At 20.3% G+C, this 23,472-nt stretch overlaps 6 protein-coding genes across 13 annotated transcripts; 3 read left to right on the top strand and 3 right to left on the bottom strand.

Annotated features, from left to right (window-relative positions):
* Nucleotides 1-881: 881 nt before the first annotated feature.
* Nucleotides 882-4,619, bottom strand: LOC550895 (general transcription factor IIH subunit 1). Of its 2 annotated transcripts, none has more exons than XM_623387.6 (8): nt 4,466-4,619; nt 3,213-3,424; nt 2,730-2,931; nt 2,503-2,659; nt 1,824-2,372; nt 1,411-1,738; nt 1,149-1,324; nt 882-1,070 (listed from the first exon to the last, which is right to left on the bottom strand). In XM_623387.6, exons 1-8 carry the CDS (start codon nt 4,600-4,602, stop codon nt 948-950), a joined length of 1,884 nt encoding a protein of 627 aa, XP_623390.4. In that variant the 5' UTR covers nt 4,603-4,619; the 3' UTR covers nt 882-947. The 2 variants fall into 2 exon arrangements, with proteins under 2 accessions (XP_623390.4, XP_006568860.1); XM_006568797.3 differs by having other exon boundaries at nt 4,347-4,600.
* Nucleotides 4,620-5,682: 1,063 nt separating this feature from the next.
* LOC107966087 lies at nt 5,683-7,002 on the top strand. The gene is made up of 5 exons (XM_016918024.2): nt 5,683-5,722; nt 5,892-6,073; nt 6,170-6,363; nt 6,440-6,692; nt 6,789-7,002. Exons 1-5 carry the CDS (start codon nt 5,701-5,703, stop codon nt 6,915-6,917), a joined length of 780 nt encoding a protein of 259 aa, XP_016773513.1. The 5' UTR covers nt 5,683-5,700; the 3' UTR covers nt 6,918-7,002.
* A 620-nt stretch (nt 7,003-7,622) lies between these two features.
* On the bottom strand, nt 7,623-13,775 carry LOC725376 (C2 domain-containing protein 3). Of its 3 annotated transcripts, XM_026446390.1 has the most exons (12): nt 13,514-13,775; nt 12,387-13,276; nt 12,206-12,307; nt 11,966-12,091; nt 11,622-11,897; nt 11,304-11,554; nt 11,056-11,205; nt 10,798-10,980; nt 9,718-10,698; nt 9,456-9,647; nt 9,107-9,375; nt 7,624-9,013 (listed from the first exon to the last, which is right to left on the bottom strand). In XM_026446390.1, exons 1-12 carry the CDS (start codon nt 13,678-13,680, stop codon nt 7,678-7,680), a joined length of 4,923 nt encoding a protein of 1,640 aa, XP_026302175.1. In that variant the 5' UTR covers nt 13,681-13,775; the 3' UTR covers nt 7,624-7,677. The 3 variants fall into 3 exon arrangements, with proteins under 3 accessions (XP_026302176.1, XP_026302175.1, XP_026302177.1); XM_026446391.1 differs by lacking the exon at nt 10,798-10,980 and having other exon boundaries at nt 7,623-9,013; XM_026446392.1 differs by lacking the exon at nt 11,622-11,897 and having other exon boundaries at nt 7,625-9,013; nt 11,304-11,419.
* Nucleotides 13,527-15,989, top strand: LOC551492 (protein arginine methyltransferase NDUFAF7 homolog, mitochondrial). 4 transcript variants are annotated; one of them, XM_006568801.3, is made up of 6 exons: nt 13,527-13,646; nt 14,395-14,520; nt 14,608-14,715; nt 14,788-15,069; nt 15,146-15,259; nt 15,331-15,989. In XM_006568801.3, exons 3-6 carry the CDS (start codon nt 14,608-14,610, stop codon nt 15,817-15,819), a joined length of 993 nt encoding a protein of 330 aa, XP_006568864.1. In that variant the 5' UTR covers nt 13,527-13,646; nt 14,395-14,520; the 3' UTR covers nt 15,820-15,989. The 4 variants fall into 4 exon arrangements, with proteins under 4 accessions (XP_006568864.1, XP_006568863.1, XP_006568862.1 ...); XM_006568800.3 differs by having other exon boundaries at nt 13,532-13,646; nt 14,395-14,516; XM_006568799.3 differs by lacking the exon at nt 13,527-13,646 and having other exon boundaries at nt 14,264-14,516.
* A 373-nt stretch (nt 15,990-16,362) lies between these two features.
* LOC726570 (CWF19-like protein 2) lies at nt 16,363-19,341 on the bottom strand. The gene is made up of 11 exons (XM_026439175.1): nt 19,091-19,341; nt 18,610-19,005; nt 18,380-18,541; nt 18,104-18,331; nt 17,905-18,022; nt 17,683-17,822; nt 17,480-17,545; nt 17,114-17,419; nt 16,859-17,014; nt 16,601-16,783; nt 16,363-16,509 (listed from the first exon to the last, which is right to left on the bottom strand). Exons 1-11 carry the CDS (start codon nt 19,196-19,198, stop codon nt 16,366-16,368), a joined length of 2,007 nt encoding a protein of 668 aa, XP_026294960.1. The 5' UTR covers nt 19,199-19,341; the 3' UTR covers nt 16,363-16,365.
* A 307-nt stretch (nt 19,342-19,648) lies between these two features.
* On the top strand, nt 19,649-22,196 carry LOC726589 (dentin matrix acidic phosphoprotein 1). Of its 2 annotated transcripts, none has more exons than XM_001122316.5 (5): nt 19,649-19,809; nt 20,270-20,710; nt 20,867-21,556; nt 21,634-21,886; nt 21,945-22,196. In XM_001122316.5, the coding sequence occupies exons 2-5, from the start codon at nt 20,285-20,287 to the stop codon at nt 22,079-22,081; spliced, it is 1,506 nt and encodes a 501-aa protein (XP_001122316.2). In that variant the 5' UTR covers nt 19,649-19,809; nt 20,270-20,284; the 3' UTR covers nt 22,082-22,196. The 2 variants fall into 2 exon arrangements, with proteins under 2 accessions (XP_001122316.2, XP_006568865.1); XM_006568802.3 differs by having other exon boundaries at nt 19,710-19,809; nt 20,248-20,710.
* The last annotated feature ends 1,276 nt before the right edge of the window (nt 22,197-23,472 follow it).

The raw sequence follows: 23,472 nt of genomic DNA, 5'->3' as shown, positions 1-23,472 counted from the left end.
GTATCACTCATCTCAGTAACTGCCAAATTATTGCTACTATATGGAAAGTGAGCAGGCAGTTTACAAAATCTCGTGTTGCAAATTGCTTTACCCAATAATGTAAAAAAAAAAAAAAAAAATAGGATTCAACAATTAAGACACTTAGTTGAGTATATCGCAGATATCATAAAAAGTATACTGATGCCACTGTATATGAATAAATTTTTGAATAAAAAAGAATTTATTTCATTTAAAATACAAACTACATTACAAAAAAAATTTAGACATTATATAAAATATTTTTTAATTATATATGATATGTCAAAAAGAAGTTCATTAATGTAAATAGAAAATATTTGTAATTTAAAAACAATCAAAGATTAAAACAATGAAATTTCTATTAATATAATACAGTGGCAGTATCACAGCTACTTTGATATCATACAATAAACATTGCGCCTAACATGTATCTATCTATGTAATTACATTTTATAAATTTTAAACATTTTATAAGCAATCATGTAATTTGTTTGGAAATTTATAAATATTTATTCTACATTTCTTTTATGTATTTAAATTTTTGTTTTTAGCATCATCATCATCTTATATTAATGATCAAATAATATAAGATGTCTAATATGATACATAATAATCTATGGAAAAAAATAAATAATTTATATGCTATATGTATTATGAAAATATTAATGAAATGAAATTTCTCTTATAAATGAAGTAAAGTAACATATTTATGAAAATTTTTTTAAACAATAATAAACACGATTATGTAAGAATAAATAAACAATGTGGCAGCATAGGATGCATGACACGATTTAGCTTTGGTTTTTGTGAAATACACCCATATCAATCCCTAATTACGGTAACATTATAAAATGCAATATATATAAGATGATCAATATTGCTCAACTTTATTCACGTTGTTTTCAATTATACGACAAATTATTTAATGGCTACCTCATTTGCATCTTACGTTGTTGCCAAACTGCGAATTTTCTATATGCTGTATTTAATAACTGATTTAAATGATTTGTCAAATGTTGACTAACAGCAGAAAAATCTCGTTGAACACGATCCTAGAAAAACAAAAATTTAAGATATAAAGATAAAATAAATCAATATATATAAAATATGTAAAATTTTATAAAATTTACTTCAAATGGTTTAAGTTTGGCAGAATGAAATCTGTGTAATGCTTCATGCATTCTAATAGCTTTTTCCTCAAGCTGTGGAGTTGTAGGTGGAAAACTTCGCCAAAAATGCCTTAGAAGTTCACATGTGCACACATATACATTACGTAATTCTTTTTCTAAATCCTTTGGTATTAATTCTATATTTAAAATAAATAATATATTATATATGTTTAACTAATTTTTCATTAATCATTAATCAAATAAATTAGTAATATATGCTTACGTCCAAGACTTTCCTCTCTGAAGCCTTTCATTAAAGAACCACCAGGAGTTAATTCTCCCAGGGCCGAAACTGCTGCAGCTGGACTAACTAATGATGTTGCTAATTGCCGTGGTATACTATTTCCTGTCAGCCAACCACTTGCTTCTTTTTTTAATTGATTTAATGTTATAAGAAGTTCTTCAGATGTTGGTTCTATATTACTGTATCCTGGAACTGGACCATGTAAATACCTGTCTACATGATTTAAATTTAATGGTGTATTATTATTTGTGTTTATATCATGACTGGTATCAAGATCATCATAAGTTAATTTTTCTTGTATTCTAAGCTGAAAATAAAACATATATATTATTATTAAATATATTATATATTAATATTATATATAAATATATATATATATATTATAATTTTACCTTTTTAGTCTTTGGTTGTTCATCTAACTGATTAGAGAATGTTGTAGTTTTATTTGTTGATGATGTGGAGCCATTTAATTGTGGTTGAATGGACTGTGTAGACTGTTGTTTGGCAGTGCTGGCTTTTAAAACCATAATGCTATGTTGATTGAATCTCTTAATCATACTTTGATGTACAATGTTTCCTGAAATTTTGTCAGATTTACTGGGTCCATTTCCATAATTCTCATCTAAAGTTTGATCCTCAAAAGAACTTATATCCACCAATGGATCATCAATACCCGATTGAATATCTTTTTTGAGTTCTTGATCATCTATTTTGGCACATTCGGTAAAAAGATCCTTGGTCCCTGCATTGATACGATCTCGATGAAAATAATGTGATTGAAAGAACTTTGTCCAAAAATCTGATTCTGTCATTTTATGAGGCACATTTTCTTGATGTTTTCTTTTTACTGCTGGATAAGTCTTAAATATACATTCTATAATATCAACAGTTAAATTATATTTCAATCCATTACAACCATCAGTTTGTGGTTTTATATCAGCCTGTAAATAATACATTTATCAATTTTTTTCTTTCATAATTTAATTTGTATTATATTAATTTAATGTTTAATGTATTATTAATGAATATAATTATACATTTAATTTAATTTTAATAACAAAATATTCTTACCAAAAAAGCACTATTTACACCAATTTCTTGTCTTTGACTTTTTTTAGCTTGAGTATATTCTGCAGCATGTTGTGACCAAAATTCTTCAGATGAAATAACTTGTGTAATAACCAAATCCCTATACAATTGAAGCAGTACAGGATTTTCTTGAAGCATCCTATTAAAAAATATTATATCTTACTTATATGAATAATATAAACTAAACATTATAATATAAAAGATTTTACCTATTTTTTTCTTCCAATTCTTTATTTACTTTCCTTTTAAATTTTGGTAATAATTGTTGCAGCAATTCTTTTACATCATCACGATCTTTAATTTGTGCTTCTTGTCCATTTCTGTTTACAAAATGAAATGTAGATGATGAACCATCATGCAATACAACTTGTAGTTGTATTTTTGATTTTCCTTCTGGTGATATTTTTTGTACTAAAAAAGAAAATATACTATAATATAATATATTAACATTAAGTCATTTAATTTTATTAATTGCATTCAAAGAAATATTTAATAAATATTTTCAATAATCCATTTGTTTTTTAAATAAAAAATGAAAATATATTTAATAAAAGTTAACATAAACAAATAAAGATAAATTAATATATTGTTATGTTAAAAGCAAAAAAATGTAGTAAATTTATAGCAAAATGAGTTTTCTTCAATAATTTTTTTATTGAGCAATATTTGGCAAATTACACAAATTTTCTTACACTTAATATCAGCATATTTGTGACTGACTGATACAGTATCTCTATTATCAAGCATCCAGGCTATTCTTTCATTCATAACATATAAAGTGCCATCTCCTTTTTTATAACGAACTTGTCCTACTTGCATTAGAACATCTTCTGATGATGTAGTCATGGTGGATGTAGTATATAATATATATAATATAATTCTTCTAAAAATGATAAATATGATCCTAAAAAAAAATAATCAGAAACTAAACTTTATGTTCATAAAAAAAATATATAATATATACTTATATCATATATATATTATTAAAATAACTTATTAAAATAACACTATATATTATTAAAATAAATATATTTTAAACATATAATAAATATATAAATAATATATAAATAAACATACTCTAAATAAATAATTTTGTTACAAATCAATTTTATTTCTATGAATTTTTATATAAAGTAAATCTTCATTACATAATATTAAACATTTACTTTTATAAAATATTTAATCCTTATAATGTTCAAAAAATAAATATTAGTATAGATAATTAGACATACACTGAATGAATAAACAAATTTCATTCAATCAATTAAAAGTTATAAATTACAAAAAAAAAATAAAAGCAACAAGTAAACATAATATATAATTATTCAGAAAAAAATCTAAAGCTTTAATTTAAATTATATTTAAATTTATAATTTGTAATTGTATTTAATGAAAATTTACGAAATAATTATTTCTATAAAAAATATTATTATAATAACATATACAAGTAATTTTTTAATGATTATAACAATAGATATTTATATTAGTAAATAATTAAAGCACTAAATCTTTTAATAAGCTAAATATCTATAATTTTATTCATTTTTACAATTTCTGTATAAAATAACGTAACATATTTGAATCATACAATTTTAGATAAGATGTATTAATATATAAGAATTATGATTTATTTGTCGCTGTGCGTCCTTGAATATTACATTACAACGTAATGACTTAAAAAAAAATCTTCACTTATAAAATCTTATAACATAAAGTTATATAAAATCAACTATAGTTTCATAAATAATGAGTTTTTTGAAAATCCAGGAAAAATGCTAAACTCTATATCGCGAATTAAACACTGATGCGATATTACCAAGACTCACTTTTTGACTCATTAATTATAATTATCGACACGAAAAACGTTTTTTGTATAGTTCAAGGCACAAAATGCGTATTTTTTAATCGTTGGAATAGAAAATTTAATTATAATAAGTCCATTTACCGGTGATAAAGTGCGAAAAACTGTAGAACAATACAGAAGCCCGTTGGGCGGCACGGCCATGTGCAGAAACACACATCAGTGGACGCATCACGAAGCAAAGACGGCTGCAAACGAACCGTCAGTACGAACAGCACCATCGACCTGCTAAGACTACCGCACTCTGTTGTTCGACTAAACTTCTATAATGCTTCCTGTACTTTAAATATTTCTTTCTTCTTTCTTTCTTATTTGAACAAATATTTTAACTATAATTATATCTTCTATTCATTTATTTCAATTTTAAATTATTTATAAAAATTCGAATAGTAAATAATAATATTTTCTTTTTAAGAAAGTTGTGAATTTGACTCAAACTGCGTAAGTTATATCTGTACAATACAATATAAACATACGTTATATGAGGGCGCTGAAATATAAATTTTATAATTATAAAATATATTTATAAATACATTATATGATATATGAAACAGAAATCGTAATTAATTAAAATAAATACAAATGTGAAATATTTTTTAATATATCATATGAAAAAATATTTTTTTAAGTGCCGTAATAAAAGTATATACAAAAGATGCCCTCTATTTTCATTTCGTAGAATTGAGTAAAATATAATTTACTGTACACTGATTGGTTATTTTCTTATTTTTATAATATAATATTATTATGATTTATAATATAATATTATTTAATATATTTATATATATTTATTTATATATATAATTTTAATTTAAATTAATATCTTACATAAATATTTCTTATAATTTATTATTTATTTTAAAATTATTTTCATGAAAACTCAATATTAATGTTTTACAAAAAAACCTATAAATACATTTTTAAAATTTTTAATATTAGTGAAAATAAAGAACTTCGTTAATAAATTAAAAATTTATTTAATTTAAATTGAAAAAAATGATGTGATTTCTAAATATTATAAATATTAGAAATTACTCAATAATAAAATTAGAAAATTCAAATTTTTTATTTTATAATTTAATATAATTACTTTTATAATATGAATTATATAACAAACAAAATGTATAAAAGAATAAAGTCTTAATTATGGATATTAGAGACATTTAATATAGTATTTTATGAGTATAGATATACAAGTTCATGCAATAGATATATATTTATATATAACATATAAGTTACTAATAATTATTGACTTTATTGAATTATATAAATTTGAAATTGTAACATTTATATTAAATATATTTCATATTTAAATAATAATGACAGTTAGTAGTCAGGAAGGTATATATATAATTTATTAATTTATTTTTCTTAAAATTCAAAAATTTTTAAATATTTTGAAAACATAAATATTAATGTGGTTGTGTTAATTATTTTCAAATATTTACAAATATTTAATAATGACAAAATAATGTTATTTATAATATATAATAATAGAATTTTATCATAGGATTTAAATATATCATACAAAAACAAGAACAACAAAAAATATGTTTTGGATCAGGATGTCCTCGAGATATTTCAAAAAAATATATGAATCCATTTATGAGATATTATACATTAGAAGATTATCCAAATATAGCACCAAATTCATATAATGTTCTAGAATCATTTAAAGCAATTAAAACAAAGGTATAGATTAATTGTTAAAAAATATTAATTATAGAATTTAATATCATAAATAAAATAAATTTATATTATATATATATTTTTTTTACTTTGTTTCAGCCTTGTTCTCATAGTATTAGTAAAAAAGGTTACAGCGGAATTGCTAGATTTAGTAAAAAAATTATGTTTAAAGATAGTTATCCATCACCATCTCATTATGATACTTATGTATTTCCTAAATTAATACATAAATCCAAGTATCCATTTGACTCTAATAGTAAAAGACAAACATTTTTTAGTAATACAATGCCAGGGTATAAAATTAATATTATTGCAATATTTATATAATATTAATTTAGCTTGTATAAATTAAAAATTTAATGTATGTAGTCCAGGAATGTATGCTAATATGAAAAAAAAAGTTAATATGGTACAGCATAGTTTTGGAGGTAAAGTCAAAATGAAACTTGGAGTAGAGCTTAAATGTTGTAATCGAAATACAGACTCTTGCAAAATATGTGGAAAAAAACCAATTGGTGATTATTGGCATTTTAAAAATGAAATATTTTTATGTAGATTATGTATGGATAAAGAATATGAAAAAGAAATAAAATTCAAAAGAAAGGAATTAAAAAAATTTAATGTAAGCATTTATTGTGAAAAATCATATTATAATTATAATTATATATGAATGTATATAAATTTTTATTTTTTTAATTTATTTACATATTTATTTTAGAAAATACGTGACTGTTCAATTATGCATCAACATGAAACTACAACTGCAAAAATATGGTTGATACATCCTGCAAAAGCTGAACAATGGATACGTAAAGAAGCTTATCTTTCTATTTATTTCAATGAATAGATTGATATATATTATATAATTATATAATTTTTTAATTATAATTATATAATAATAAAAATAAAATATATTATTTTAAAAATACAGACTTAGCAAAACGAATGAGATTTATTTTTAATATTTATTTTTCTCATGTTTTTTATAAGAAAATATTAAAATTTATTATCATTATCTGATATGTATTCAAAAGATTTAATAGATGTTAAAATTTATTTAATTTATTAATATAAATCTTTTTTATTTGTATACAAAGATCATATAAAAAATAATTAAATTATATATATTTATCATATTTTAAACAATTTATTAATATTAATAATAAATTCTATATAATGTGCATTATATATTGTATATTATTATGTGTGTGTGTGTGTATATATATATATATATATATATAATAATTTCATATAAATATTACTTTTTCACAGATTACATATTATTTTATTAATGTATTTTATTAATTATTAAAAACTAAATATTTTAAGTATTATAATAGATGCGCGCGCGAACACGCACGCACACACATACACAAATTATGCAAATTATCAATTAGTAATCGAAATTTATATGCATATTATAAAAGAATAAACTATATTTAAAATTTAAACAATTTACTTAAATATATTAAAACGCATATAGGATTTTTTTAACGCTTATATAAAATAAGAAAAATACCTTAAGATATTTATAGATTTTTTTTTACTGTTATAATTATGGATATGATATAAACAAATTTATATTAGTTATAAATACAAATACTTAATTATGAATGAAGAATTTCATTTTCTTGTGTAATTAATGATTTTTTATTATCTTCTATAGGATTACCACCATCAGGAGCTTGTCTTGGAAGTACTAAATCAGATGTTTCAAAAGATATAGAATCACCATTTTCAACTATTTCTGAATCAATTGATTTTACTATTGAATTTGCAATCGATATGGTTGTAGTCGATTCTGTACTATTATTTGCCAATTGATCATTGTAATTTGTATCATGAAAACCAATGAAATCACTAATAATATTTTCCGATATTCCAGATGGTGTTGTTCTAAAATGATTAGTATTTTCTATAGATATATTAGTTCCCCTTAAATCATGTATTTTGTTTAATTTGTTATTTTTTGATGTATCAAATTCTTTGCTATATCGATTATCTAATTGTTTAATAGTTTCTTCTTCTAATGATATATGTGGGTAATACAAATCAGGCATTAAATGTTGATATAAAGGTAAATTACAAATATTATTTAAATCCATATGACGAATATTTGAAGTTATAAGATATGTTGTTAATTCGTCGCATTTGGATGTATTACTATTTTCTTCAGCAATTAGTTCTTCACGAATTACTGTTGACATTTTATTAGCAATTTGTGAATCTTGATCATATATATCAACTTCTTTGGACATAGAATTTGTTATTGAATTTTGTATATTATCCATTTTTGTATGTGATGTAAATATTTTAAGTTCTTGATTAGTATCTTGTAAACAACTATTATTTGGTAAATTTGTTAATACATTAGTAATATCTTTCTCCATTGGCATAACTTTAGTCAAATAAGATTGTGTAGGAAATTGTGAAGAGAGTTTATCAAGTAAATAGTTTATATGTGCTTTAGTTCCTTGTTTTGGATAGTCAATAAAAGTATCATCTAATGTTTTAATATTTTGCATTAAATGTTCATTTTGCTGTTGTGTTTCAGAATTATCATTTAATAAATTTCGTTTATCGTAAGAATTCAATATTTTAGAAGAATTATGTTTTATTATTTCGCAACTAACTGAATTATCACAACTGATATAAGTTTTTGATAAGAAATTTTGAATGTTAAATTTTGTTGTATCATCATTTGATATATTTTCATTTTCATTTTCTTTAGTATTTCTATTTAAACATATTTTATTATTATAATCCATTGCAGCAATAGGTACTACTGGTTCGATAATTTTATGATCGTTATTTCTATTATTGCTGGTTAATTCATTTAATTCAAATTCATTTTCCAAGTCATCTTCGAAAGCTGTACTTGTGATATCATGTAATCGTGACTTTAGACGTTTTGTAATTTCATCTAATTCAGTTAATTTTTGTCTATAAAAAATATAAATATCGAGCTTATAATTATATAAAAATATTTTTACTTATAAAATTATAAAATGAAAAAATATAATCAAATTAACTTACTTCAAGGATAAGGATAAAAATGACATAGATACATCTTCAAAATCAATATGAATATTCGAGTCATTTGATTGATTTTCATTATGTAATAATTTCTCTTCTTTTTGTACAACTGTTGATAAAGTATAATTGGTATTATTTCGTTCAATATCATGTGAATGCATTTCATGAGCATATAATGGAATCTTATTTAATTGTGTCATGGAATATGTTGGTAATCGAGTTATTGACTTTCCAAATAATGATAAATTATCTAATGGTGTTATACATACCTAAAATATAAATAGTTAAATAAAAAATAAAATAAAAAATAAAATAAAAGCAAATAATATATAAATGAAATATATAATACTTTAATTTGTCCATTGCATTTTCCAGTAAAATCCATTATATGAAACCAACCAGACACTGTTGGAAAACCATTTTTTAAAATAGAAAGATCAATAGCAGAAAATCCGAGAACAACATCATTTTCTAAATTTATTTGCATACTAATATCTGTATCTAATATCCGCCAAATTTTTAAAATTAATCTCTTTTTATCCTGAAAAAAAAATATTTAAAATTAATTAAAAAAAAAGAAATTTTATTTACAAATCCAAAAAATTACATACATATAAAAGTAATTCTGTTGGTAATTGTGTATCACATTTCCAATTCCATTTCGGATTACAACTATATGGGAAAACATTAGTAATCATATATGAGTTTAAATGGCTTGCATGATTAGATTGATTGACCTGAAAGGATACATATGTACTAGGATCAATAGTTCCATCAATTTTTTCTATTTTTGGTAAATGTAATGCACATTCAATTTCCACAATAGCTCTAAACATTGTTTGACTATATGTGGAATTTGTTGATTCGTTTTCTGTTTGAATTATAGTTGATAACTCAAATGTTGTATTACTGTGATTACTATTTGGTTGTTGATTGATTTCTTCATTGTATTCAGCACCAACTCCAACACTTCTATATATTTCTGTTGGTAAATAAAAGTTGTGCTTAATACTACTATTATCACTATCATCAAAACTATTATTAGAATTCATTTCATTCGAATATATTCGTTCTTTATTTGCTGGTTTTTTTTCTTTCAAATCTATGTCAGTTTGTGTCGCTTGGTCTATATTATTTTTGTTAACACTTGAAACTCGCGTTAAATAATCAACCGTATGTAAAATCGAATATTCTGAATTTGAAATATTTTTTTGTAATTTTCCATTAAATTTTAATTCTTTAATAATGGAGATATCTGTCTGACATTCTCGACTTTCCGAATTTGGAAAATATAATTCTTTTTCAATTGTATTAGTAGTATATATTTGAGAATTATTTTCTAAAATTTCCTCTTTATTTAATTGTGTTTTATATATGCTATGTTGCATATCTTGTGTTTGTTTTTTAAAATCAAAAAATTTATTTAAATTCATTATTTGAGATATTCCAAAAGATTGCAAATTTCTTGACATTTTTAATAATGCAATTTGTTCAGCAGTTCCAAGAGCTACCAATGCAAGTAATTGACCACAAGATTGACCAGAAACAGGATCTATAATTGGGACCCATCCATCTACACTTATTACTGGATACTAGAATAATAAATTTTACAAAATTATAAAGCTATTAAAATTAAAAATTAAAAAAAATTATATTAATTTGTAATTTATAAAATTATATAAATGATATACTTTAGATAATATCAAATAAGATAATACTCGTGGATCTCTATATGCAACATATAACTGATGTACAGATAATTTTGTCAATCCTAATAAATTATCAATATTATTATTTCTAGAATAAACTTCAATAATTATATAATTATCTTTAATACGTTCCAATAAATCATTATCATAAATAAGAGGAATTAACTAGAATAAAAATATAAACAATATATTAATATTATTAAATATATATACATAAATTCATAAATTCAAAATATTTACTTGACAAAATTGGTATGATGGATTTTTGGTATTGTTACAGATTTGACTTTTAGTTTTATCTTCTTTCCAAAATGCTCTACATATTAAATATGTATTTAACTCTGACAAATCTAATCCTTCAAATACATATATTAAACCATGAAGTAAAACCTATATAATGATTATTTTATTATTATTATTTTATTTTATTATTAGAAATAATCAATCTATATGTTTTTATATTTATAATATAAGTCATATTTTTATACCTTGTCTGGATCTGTATTTTTATAATTTTTTGTATCCATTTTTTTATCATCTATTATTTCTGTTATAGATTGTGATACATTCTTTACAATTGAAGAACTATCTGTAGTAGCTCCATCTAAAATTGGTAGTACTTCATTATCTGTTTTAGATTGATTTTCTATAATATTTTTACTACTTTTATTTTTAGGTTCATTTAATAATTGTTGTGGATCCAAAATAGGAATGTTTTCTTTAGTAAAAATTGTTTTATCTAAAAAGATATAAATGATTTAGGATAACTTTTAGAATAATTTATTTTCTACTTCACATATGCTTACCAATATATTGTTTTTCAGAATGATTAGAATCCGAACCTAATTCTATAATTATATATAATTTTCCTGTTTTTATTTTTTTATTAACTATAATTAGATGTTGTGCAGATTTCAAGTTTTCACTTTTTATAATATTATTAACATTAATAGTACCATTTCCTAATTCAATTAATAACTTTTTGTTAAGATGGCGAAAAAATATTTTAAATTTTATAAACAGTCCTCTATAATATTTTAAATTTGATATTTTATATATATTGCTATGATTAAAATAGATCACTATAAATATACAATAATTAGCTATAAAAATTATATAAAATTACAAATATTTAGTAATATAAACTTACCTTGATTTGCTTGTTTTTTGGAAGAAATTCTCACAGTCTTGTTTTTTTTTTCAAATTCATCAATATGATCAAATATTATATCATATTGAACAAAATATGTTGCAGATAAAAAGACATCATCTTTATCTATAAATAAATATATATTTATTTTATAAAACATAATTATATTTTTAAATTATATTTTTAAAGTATATTTTTAATAAATTCTTATTTATACATGTATTTTTCAAATTTACATACGTGATATTGAAGAAGATTTTACACGTCTATAACCTGCAGGACTTAAAGTAAATGATTCTATATTAATTTGAATATAAGTAATAAAATCAAAAAGTTCAGTATCTGAAATAAAAAATAATTTTTATTAAATTAATAAAATTTAAAATACATTAATTATTACTATTATAAATAATTAATTAACCTTTTGAATTAATATACAATTTTTTATTTGAAAATGTGTCTTTCATTAAAGAATTCATTCTTGTAGAAGATATACCATTTATTGTACTTTTATTATCATATTTAGAGGTTTTTAAACTATTAGATGTAAGATCTATCAAACTTGAATTTAAAGATGTTGATGTATGTGTTTTGCTTTCATTAGATAACATCATATCTTTATTCAGAAAGCATTCATGTAATTTTACTTCATCATCTATAGAAATATTAGTTTGTAATTCATTCAATGATAATTCATTTATCGAATTATTATTAAAAATTAACTCATCTTCATCATAAGTTTTTTTATATAAAGCTCCTCTGAGTTGTTGAGCTTTTGTAACAATCTGAGCAATAATTTTATCTGTTATATCATTTTTCAATTTATTAATAGGTTCTTGAAATTCTGTTCTTCTCAATTTTAAAATAGATTTATAAGTATTATTTTCTTCTGTTATTTCTTTTTTATTGCATTCATTAGTCATTATATTATCTTGATTTTTAAAACTATTAGTTGAGATTAAAATATTATGATCAGCTTGTTTTTTTTCATATTTATGTGTCTTTAATTGCATATTAAAAGATTTTGTCATATATTTTAATTTCATAGAAATATGAATTTCTCCTATTTTAGTTCCATAATTAGTTATTATTGGTATATATTTAAAATATGATTTATATTTAAGAATTTGTAATAAATCTGTGATTTGTGAAGTTCCAATAATTTTATTGGTTTCTTTATTAATAATTATTACTTCTATAGGTTCGCAATTCTTAATATATTCTTCAAAAAGATTTATATTTGTACGAATAGCATAAATTTCAGTTGTTTCCTGTTGTGATTTTATAACATCTTTTGTAACATCTATTGATCTGTAAAAAAATATATATTTTAAAATATATATAATAAAGAATGAAATTAAAGATAATTAAATAATTTAATCTATATTATAAAAAAAAATTTATATAAACTAAAAAATAATATATAAATTAAATTGAAATAAAAAATTCATTTAAGGATTAAAAAATTATGGATATAAAAGTTATTATTAATGTAATTTAAATTTGTTTAGTTACTTTATTTAACAAAATATAAATTCTTTATCTTACCTAAATTCAGTTCTATTAGTTTCTCCCCACCAAGTTAAAAATATTTTGATTTCACTAAAACTTCTTTTTAACCATATAATTTCATCTATAACAAGTTTTAAATAACCATGAATTTTGCCTTCGACTAATGGTGGTAAAGATTTTTGAAATTTCATTTTCGTACCCATTTATTTTCTATATGCATTGTTATGTTGTACATTTATTTACATTTATTATCGATTTAGGTTAGGTTTAATATTAATAAAATATACAAGCATAACTAGAAATTATTAATTTGGATTTTTCATCATGAATTCTATATTAAAAAATTAAATATTAGTATTGATTCTTATTATTATATCTTCACTTATTGATTATAAAATTAACATAAAAAATAATTCACATTTAATCTTAATTTAAAAAAATATTTGCTGCCATCTGTTCAAAAGAAACAAAATTATGGATCTATTTTTTCTGCATACTTATGATTCCTTTGTATTTAAATAAAATATATAATAAATATATAATAAATATTAATTTTCAAACGAATATTTGCATAGTAGTTTGATAATATTAAAGCATTATTTATATATTTATATATATATATGTATATATCTAATTTTTAATAGAAGATAGCTATTTAAATTAATATAATATAATAACCTATAAACTTGTTTTTAAAAATCTTGATAATATGAATACATTGCTAATATTTGAAAAATATATAAAATATCAGAATATATTTAATACAAAATTTATTAAAAACAATTTATTCTTAGCAAATTATTCAAAATATTATTTGTTTCATATGTCATATAATTTTTCAACCTTGAATGATAAAAAATCAAAAAGTCTTTATCATCATTTATATTCAAAAATATTAGCTTGTGGTCCTATTACAGTTGCTGATTACATGAAAGAGGTTTTAACTCATCCAATTATAGGATATTATATGAATAAAGATGTTTTTGGAAAACAAGGTGATTTTATAACATCACCAGAAATTTCACAATTATTTGGAGAAGTATGTAAGTTTAATTTTTTAAAAATTTATATGAATTATATTACTTTAATATATAGTTTTTTTTTTAATTATTTATTTTAATTTAAATTAGATGTTAGCTGTTTGGATGAAATATGAGTGGCAAAAAATTTCAAAAGATTCTTTTCAAATTGTTGAATTAGGTCCAGGTAGAGGAACTTTAATTAAAGATATATTGCGGGTATGATTTTTATATTAAATATATATTAAAATAAATTATTTTATAAATTTATCTTTATTATATGTTATATAGGTATTTAAACAATTTAAATCTCTAAATGATATATCAATACATTTGGTAGAAGTTAGTCCAATATTATCCCAGATTCAGGCAAAGAATTTATGTAAAACAATTATAGAATATGATCAAAAAAAAAATAAATCTAAAAATAATTCTACCAGTTATTATAAAGAAGGTATTACAGAAGATGGAATAAAATTATATTGGTATCATTCTATTAAGGATGTACCTAAGAAATTTAGTATATTTTTAGCACATGAATTTTTTGATGCATTGCCAATTCATAAATTTCAGGTATATTAATTAAATTATAATGAAAAATTTAAATTTATTAATATGTTATATATATATACATATTATTTACATCTAGAAAATTGACAATGAATGGAGAGAAGTTTTAATTGATATAATTCAAGGATGTAATGAAGAAAAGTTTCGTTATGTATTATCAAATACACCAACTCCTGCTACTTTGTTTATATCGGTAATATTATTTATAGTTTTTTAAAAAAAATAGAATAATATGTAAAATAATATTTAATAAATATTTTGCAGAATGATGAGAAAAGAGAACATATTGAAATTAGTCCAGAAAGTTTGATAATAGTGGATTATTTAGCAGATTTTTTATGGGAATGTGGTGGATTTGCTTTAATTTGTGATTATGGTCATAATGGTGATAAAACTGATACTTTTCGTGGATTTTCTCAACATAAAGTACATGATCCATTATTACATCCAGGTACTGCTGATTTAACAGCAGATGTAGATTTTGCAGCTATTAAAAAAATTGCAGAAAAAGATAATAGATTAATAACATTTGGACCAGTGAGTCAATCAAATTTTTTACAAAATCTTGGAATTAATGTAAGATTGCAAATACTCTTACAAAATGCTTCAAAAGAAGAAAGAAAATCATTAGAATCTGGATATCATATGATAATGGATAAAGATAAAATGGGAATTCGTTTTAAAGTTTTATCACTATTTCCCTCTATTTTGAAAGAATACTTTAAAAAGATACCAATAGCAGGTTTTTTTTAAATATAAATAATAAAATAATATATTAAACGAAATATTGTGATATTATATAAATATATGTATTATAAAATTATGTTTATAATATTTAAAATTAAATTATGTAAATAGCATTTTATTAATTTAAAGAGATTTTTTTTAATAAGATTTTTCTAAGATTAAAATAAATTTATGGTTATGATAAAAAGAAAATTATTCAATATATTAATATTCCAAACGTCTGAATAGTCAATTTTAATTAAATTTAGTCTTAAATTTATTAAGCAAAATACTATTCTACAATTTTTAAAATTATTTTAATTATTATTTATAATTGTTATGAATGGATAAACTAATGTAATTGAGTGTTTTCATATTTATACATGTTATTATATATAAATTATTATATATAAGTTATAACTGATAATATTGCGATTTAATTTTTAAACAATATTGATAATAATAACCTGACTAATTTTCTACTATGCAAATATTATAATAATAAAAGAAACTAGTAGATCGAATTTGCTATATAATAAGAATATATATCTATTTCTATATGTAATTTCATAATTAATTATAATTTTTTATTTCATATTCATATTTTTTCCATATTTTTGAAAATTTTAATACTTTTTCATGTTGCTGATCAACATTTTCTTTTTTTGGTTTCCGCCATATATTATGTTTTAAATCTAACATTCCGCCTATAATTTCCTATGAAAAATAAAATATTTAATATTAAAAAAAATTATTATAAAATAATCATTTATTTATATTTAAAATCATATTTAAAAAAAAAAATTACCTCTGCAAAATTCTTTGAAAACATGTGCTCATCTTCAATAACATGAGCATATCCTTTATTTGTTTCAAATTCTACCATAAAATATGATAGACCATTTGGAATAGCTTGACGTATATCTTTATGTTCAAGATTGATTATTTTTTTATTCATTGACCATTCTGTTTCACATTCTAATAAGGCTTTCTACAAAAAATGTTATACTCAATAATTCAATAATTCAAATATATTTATTTATGTATATATTTTATATATATTTACTTTAAAATATATTGGTGCTAATTCACCAATTTCTTTTGGTATTGGAACACATTCCAATCGCATATGTGAAAATTTGTAAGAACTTTTATATATTTCATAAAATACTGGATATTGATTTTGATCCATAAACATCTTATATAAAGCTCTTTTAAATAACTGAAAATAAAACAATTATTATTAAAAGAAAGAAATTATTATTAAAAATTATTAAAAATTAAAATTATATTAAATAGCAATATCTAAAAAATGTATTACCTTTAATTTTTCCCAAATATTTTCATCTAATTGTAATTGGCAAGCAATATGTTGTAAAGGTGTTATTATACAATGTCCAATAGTCAAAGAAGTATATTGAGGAAGACTTAAACAAATTTCAGAATCCATTGCAATAATCATATGTTTCAACATATATTTTGAATCAATACACCAATAACAATTATCTAAACTTTTTGATAAATGTTCATGTTCCTTAATAGCAATTAAACGATCTTTTTCATTCTGTTTTTTATCTGTCTTAATATATGTAATATGTTCTTCAAATATCTCATCCATATCTAAACCCTAATATAAATTATTTTATATATTATTTTATAAAATATTAAAATAAATTTTGTGATATACCTTACAAGCAGCTTTCATAAATGTTGCATCATCTTCATTTGTAGATCTTCCTTTTTCTTTCTGGAACTAAAAAATATTATAACTTTATCAAGATTTAATATTATTAATTATAAATTTTATTTCAATAGATCTATTAATTTAATTATTATTAATTTAATAATTATTAATTATTATTTACATATTTTTTACTTTATAGGACTTACTAATTTTTGTAGTGAATATTTGTCATCATCAAAATAATGTCTCACTTTCTTTCCGAAAACATGTGTCTCTGCATTTTTTCGTTTCATATTTTGCAAAGATTCTATAGATTGAATTCTGGGTTCTAATGGTCTTGTAATACCTATTATATAATTTATTTATATAATTTAATTATTTTAATTATTTATTATTATTAATTTATTATTTTTGATTTTATTACATACCTTTTGCATCAGTTTGTGTTAGAATTATATCTGGAATTTTTTCTATATTACATATTTGTGTATTTTGTATAATTTCTCTCGCTTTTTGTAATTGCATTTTTAATTCATCAGCAAGTTTCTAAAAAGATATCATATCATTTCTATAATCTTTTAATATATTTTGCATATTTAATATAAAAATCTAATATATATAACTTACAATATTACCCATTATTTCAGCTTTAACAATTTTTGCCCCTAGCTTATTCATTTCTGCTTCTGTCAAAGGTTTTGTTTCTATATTTACATCATCATTATAAGCATTCTTTAATATAAAATTATTTGAATTAAATTCTTTTTCATCATTATTTGATATTTTAGATTTTAAATTTCTTTCAACAAAATTGTTTATTTTGTTTGAACTATTATTAAAATAATCATCATTTATTGGCATTTTATATTTTTGTTTTTGATTATTTTCATATTTTGAAGTGATATTATCATTTTTATATTGATTATTTTTGTTTGAATTTTGTATGTAATTTGAAAATTGTCTATTTTCACATTTTTCATTATTATATTGATTTTCAAATTTAGATCTATTTTTTATTGGCGATTCTTTTGATTCAGATATCATTGATTCTATCATTTCTAAAGACTATAAAAATTATTATATTATAATTTTTATATTTTAAAATCAATTTTATTTAACTGATTTATACTTACACCCCATCTTTCTGCTACAATGTCTTTTAAATTCTTATTTTGACTTTCTGCTTGTTCTTTTGCTCGTTGAAGACCTTTTTTTAACCAATTTATATCTATTTTTGGTTGTGCATTTGTTGAATTTTTTTCAGGAAGACCATTACCTCCATTTTTCCAATATGGATTTAATTCTTTCTTATTTTGATTTAACTTATTCATATCAGATTTATCAATATTTTTATCAGAATTAGAAAATTCTTTCTTTTTCTCGTTAAATACACATGGAAGTATACTTTTTATGTTCATCCAATCCTCTCTTTTAGAAAATTCTTCTTTTTTTGATGTAATAAATATATTTTGTTCTTTGAATGTTCTTTCACATATTGGTTTTTCTATCCATTCCTGTTCTTCTTCGCTCTATATAATTTATTAACAAAAATAAAATTAAAATACATGATACAAAAAATAAATAAACAAGTACACAATAATATTTAATACTTACACTATTAGAATCAGATTCTTTAGATTTCTTTTTATGCCTTCTTTTTTCTTTTTTTTTTAATTTTTTTCTCTCATATTTAGATTTGCTTTTATATTTTTTATGTTTCATTATTTTTTAAATATTAATGTATACAAATATATAAAAAATTTATGTAAAGTTAAAACTTTCGTGTTTGGTAAGCAATAAATATATCATGTCTTCCATACCACCTATCAGGATTGCCTGACAAATAGGGAATGATGAATATGACAATATGGTGGCATAGAGAATATTTTTACATTCAATGCATGTACTATATATATATATATATATACATATATATATAAACTTATAACATAATGTTTTAATTTGAAAAAGTAATAATTATAAATATAATTATAATATAATATATATTAAAAATATTAAAAATTTCATTGATTTTCATGATAAATATTTCTAAAATATAATATTTACAAAATGTTTAATCACTAAAATAATTCATTTTATTAAGTAAAATTTATAACTTATACATAATAAAAAAATAGATATCAATGATATAAATATAATTCTGAACATTAATATATGAATTTTTTTTATGCAAATAGTACTAAACTATACATAATTTAACCAATCAATAGAGATTACATACTTAGTTACCGCGTAGATTTTGCCGCGAAAACGTTACATTCATTGTTTATAAGATAATAATTAGTTAAATATTTATTGGTAATTTTAACATTGTAAGTTAAAAGTGATTTTTAATTGTTTCAATTATTTTTTTTATTATAACATTAATGTATTATAACATAAAACATTTCATATTAAAAAATATCATACAAAATATTTTTTGATACTTTAGCATTTTTTAATATTAATTTACTTATTAATTATATTTGTAAAATAAAAGCATATACAAGAATATAGGACATTTATTATTTTCTTTTATTTAAGTATTTATTAATATTGTTAAATATTTGGTAATATTAAGACATATAAATAAAACAGATTCAAATTATTAGAACTATTTAAACAAAATTTCATATTTATTTGTTATCAAATTTTATTGTCAAATGAAAAATATTGTAAATTTATTTATTACAAAAAAATTATATCCTATAATCTTTATGATTATATTTTGTATTTATATTTGTTTTATGTATGTTTTATGTTTGTTTTAGATATAATATTTTTTAATTTTAGATAAATTTATAAATAATGATTGAATCTGATCAAAGTGATAAAGAACAACAGGATGAAATGTCATCTTTAGCAATTTCTAATAATTCTGCAGATATAAATGAACATGGAAAAAAAAGGTTACGAGAAGAAATTTCAGAAAATCAAACATTAAATGTACCTTCTAAAAAACTATGTATATCTATTGATGAAACAAAATCTGATAAATATGACATTGAAAATATTTCAGCATTACATACTGAAGAAATAAAAGATAATATAAAGGATATAAAAAAAATTGATAATAACAAAGATAAAATAATGTTAGAAGAAAGTACAAGTGAAATAACAAAAGATTCAGATGTTGAAACATCTAATATTAAAAATAATGAAATATCAATTAATAATGAAACTGAAATTAAAAAAGAAAAAGAATCTAATATTTCATTAGATATAAAACAACAGGTAATAAATTGTATTATTTAATTTCAATTTATGTAACTATATAGTATATATATATATATATATATATATATTATTAATTAATACAAAACATATATATCTATAATTATTTAAGATGTTATATTTCAATAATTTTATATTTCTTTTTTTATGGAAAAGGAAAATGTAGAATCTATAATAAATCTCAATGTAAAAAATGTTACAATGGAAGAAACAATGGAAATGCTTGATAAAGAAGATAATGTTAAGCCAAAAAGAAAAAATAGAAAATTTAAAACTGAAGATGCTGAGGTTGTAGAAGGTTTGGAACTTTCTGTAGAATGTGCTAGTGATAAAGGATCTTCAAGTTCTTCTGAAAGTGAAGATAGAAATAAAAGGCAATTTATGCCCAAAACTATAATTATCAAAGCAAAACCTAATGATTCAGAACTTGAAATTAGTTCTTCTGAAGAAGATAAATTAGATTCACAGAATATATCTAAACTAAAATGTAAAAAAACTATAAAAGGGAAAAAAAGAAATAGAACATCTTTCAGTGCAATAAAAAATACTGATTCTGAAGAAAATAATGATGATAATTCAGATGAAGATTATAGTCCAAAAACTAAAAAGAAACTTAGGAAATCTACAAAATCATCTATAGAATCAAAAAAAGAGTATAATAAAGCAAAAAAAGGAATAAAAAAATCAATTGAAAATTTAGATGGTGAAGATGAAAATTCTAATATAACAGAAGAGCTAAAATCAGAAGAAAGTATATCTGATATAAAATCAGGAAAAAGCAAAAGTGAAAATGAAAGTGAAGACAGTGAAGATACTTCTAGTGATGGAAAAAGAAAGAAAAGTATAGTAAGTTCCATTAAAATATACTCTGTATATTAAATTTTTTTATATATTTATAAATTAATATTTCTATATTTTTTTAGAAAGCTGAAGATGATAAAAGAATACAAATGTTAAAAAAATACATTAGAATTGCTGGAATACATGTAAAATCTTATAATGATCTTTGGGCTAATTGTAAATCAAATACTGCAAAAATAAGGTGTCTCAAAGAATTATTGACAAAAAATGGAATTATTGGCAGACCAACTGTAGAAAAATGTAAAAAAGCTAAAAAAAGAAATGAAAGACTTAAAGATGTTGCTGAATTAAATACAAGCAATATTATTTCAGAAGGTTTGTAATTTTATAAACTTCTCAAATATTATAAATATTTTAATGAGAAAAATTTTAGGACGTATCACACGTGCTCAGAGAAATAAAGATCCTAATAAAGAATCAATGAAAATATCTGAAACACCTACGAAACATCGCGAAACACGTAATACATTTAAAAGAGTTTTAACTGTTATTGACAGTGATTCAGAATGAAATGTCAATGATTGAAGTTTATTTTGGAGGACAACTAATGTTTTATCTATTTTTGTATTGATTGTTTTTGAAGAAGAATCTTAGAATATTAGTTTTAATTAGAATCTCGTGATATTAAAAGTTATTAAAATTATTGTATATTTAAAAAATATTCAATGTTAATTTAATAGCTGTTCTTTATATTTAAATTATATTTAGATTCTTACATTTATAAAGTTAATAAAATTAGAATAATCTTCAAATATTATAATATATCCAATGTAAAAATAATTAATTATTTAATTATATTGAATTAATTTCAAATGAACATCTGTTTCTTGTTAACAGATGACATGCTTTACATCTTATAACTTTTGGTATTAACTATTATTTTTGGATTTTATTAAATCTATATTACAAAAATAGATAAAAAAAATTAATTTTCTCTAAAATAAATTTAATCATATATTTTTGATTTGTTTACTTACCTTATTATGGTAAGTATATTGTATTTATTTTATGTATATTAAAAAAATATTAGTAATTAATGAAATAGGATAAGATAAATAATAAGATGTAAAATTATAATATTTTAATCTATTTTGAAATACAGTAAAAAAGACATTTACATAAAAATTATATTATTTAGATATATATCATTATAATTATATATATAATTCTTATGTATATAAAAATAATAAATAATTTTAATTTTATATATATAAGAATTATTTATTATAATATAAAAATTTTATAACTGATTTAATATTTTAAGTTACTTAATAATATCTTTCAGATATTTTTGATTATGATTTTATTTAAAATTAATTTGTTTTTACAGAAATATACAAAATACTTATTAAAACCAAAATAATAAAACATTCTTTGTTATCTTATTAAAAATATTTAGTTTTTAAATAAATGTAAACATTTATAGAGTTGTAAAATGTAACATTTATAGACTTCTAAATATTATTTCTGAATTAAATTTAAATAAAAGTAAACATTAAAATAAGTAATATAATTTTTAAATATAATTTATTTATTTAAAATTTTATTAAAAATTGATAGATTATAATAATTGATATAATTGACATAATACTTTAAAATATTTTTTGATTAGATATATATTTTCCTATAAATAATTTAAGTACATATTAAAAATATATTTTAATAATTTCGTAATAAAAATATATATAGATATCGTAAATATAATATAATGTAATTTTTTAAAAAATATTGATTTTCAATAATTTTTATAAAATATTTTATCATAAAAAGAGATTGAAATTAAATAATAAAATAAAAATAAAATAAAAATTGAAATTTATATATTATTTTTTTTAAGATTTAAAATATAAATATATGAATATAAATATACAATGAATATTTATTTAAAAATATTTATTTAA

The sequence above is a fragment of the Apis mellifera genome, linkage group LG2 (genome assembly GCF_003254395.2).
Source record: "Apis mellifera strain DH4 linkage group LG2, Amel_HAv3.1, whole genome shotgun sequence".
Taxonomy (NCBI): Eukaryota; Metazoa; Arthropoda; class Insecta; order Hymenoptera; family Apidae; genus Apis; species Apis mellifera.
Note: the sequence above shows the minus strand (reverse complement) of the source record. Positions and strands in the feature narration are given on the sequence as shown.

What these genes read in the sequence shown, in the direction of transcription:
- LOC551492 (XM_006568799.3), top strand. Translation starts at nt 14,301, where the DNA reads ATGTCATATAATTTTTCAACCTTGAATGATAAAAAATCAAAAAGTCTT. An exon ending in TAATTAAAGATATATTGCGG is followed by an intron (nt 14,716 to 14,787) that starts GTATGATTTTTA and finishes TATGTTATATAG; the next exon opens with GTATTTAAACAATTTAAATC. An exon ending in CTGCTACTTTGTTTATATCG is followed by an intron (nt 15,260 to 15,330) that starts GTAATATTATTT and finishes AATATTTTGCAG; the next exon opens with AATGATGAGAAAAGAGAACA.
- LOC726589 (XM_001122316.5), top strand. Translation starts at nt 20,285, where the DNA reads ATGATTGAATCTGATCAAAGTGATAAAGAACAACAGGATGAAATGTCA. An exon ending in GAAAAAGAAAGAAAAGTATA is followed by an intron (nt 21,557 to 21,633) that starts GTAAGTTCCATT and finishes ATATTTTTTTAG; the next exon opens with AAAGCTGAAGATGATAAAAG. An exon ending in AAGCAATATTATTTCAGAAG is followed by an intron (nt 21,887 to 21,944) that starts GTTTGTAATTTT and finishes GAAAAATTTTAG; the next exon opens with GACGTATCACACGTGCTCAG.
- LOC725376 (XM_026446390.1), bottom strand. Translation starts at nt 13,680, where the DNA reads ATGGGTACGAAAATGAAATTTCAAAAATCTTTACCACCATTAGTCGAA. An exon ending in ACTAATAGAACTGAATTTAG is followed by an intron (nt 13,277 to 13,513) that starts GTAAGATAAAGA and finishes ATTTTTTTACAG; the next exon opens with ATCAATAGATGTTACAAAAG. An exon ending in AAAATACAGATCCAGACAAG is followed by an intron (nt 11,206 to 11,303) that starts GTATAAAAATAT and finishes ATCATTATATAG; the next exon opens with GTTTTACTTCATGGTTTAAT.
- LOC550895 (XM_623387.6), bottom strand. Translation starts at nt 4,602, where the DNA reads ATGGTGCTGTTCGTACTGACGGTTCGTTTGCAGCCGTCTTTGCTTCGT. An exon ending in CAGAGAGGAAAGTCTTGGAC is followed by an intron (nt 1,325 to 1,410) that starts GTAAGCATATAT and finishes TTTTAAATATAG; the next exon opens with AATTAATACCAAAGGATTTA. An exon ending in CCAAACTTAAACCATTTGAA is followed by an intron (nt 1,071 to 1,148) that starts GTAAATTTTATA and finishes TTGTTTTTCTAG; the next exon opens with GATCGTGTTCAACGAGATTT.
- LOC726570 (XM_026439175.1), bottom strand. Translation starts at nt 19,198, where the DNA reads ATGAAACATAAAAAATATAAAAGCAAATCTAAATATGAGAGAAAAAAA. An exon ending in TTGTAGCAGAAAGATGGGGT is followed by an intron (nt 18,542 to 18,609) that starts GTAAGTATAAAT and finishes TAATTTTTATAG; the next exon opens with TCTTTAGAAATGATAGAATC. An exon ending in AATATTCACTACAAAAATTA is followed by an intron (nt 17,546 to 17,682) that starts GTAAGTCCTATA and finishes AATATTTTTTAG; the next exon opens with TTCCAGAAAGAAAAAGGAAG.
- LOC107966087 (XM_016918024.2), top strand. Translation starts at nt 5,701, where the DNA reads ATGACAGTTAGTAGTCAGGAAG. An exon ending in GACAGTTAGTAGTCAGGAAG is followed by an intron (nt 5,723 to 5,891) that starts GTATATATATAA and finishes ATTTTATCATAG; the next exon opens with GATTTAAATATATCATACAA. An exon ending in TTAAAGCAATTAAAACAAAG is followed by an intron (nt 6,074 to 6,169) that starts GTATAGATTAAT and finishes ACTTTGTTTCAG; the next exon opens with CCTTGTTCTCATAGTATTAG.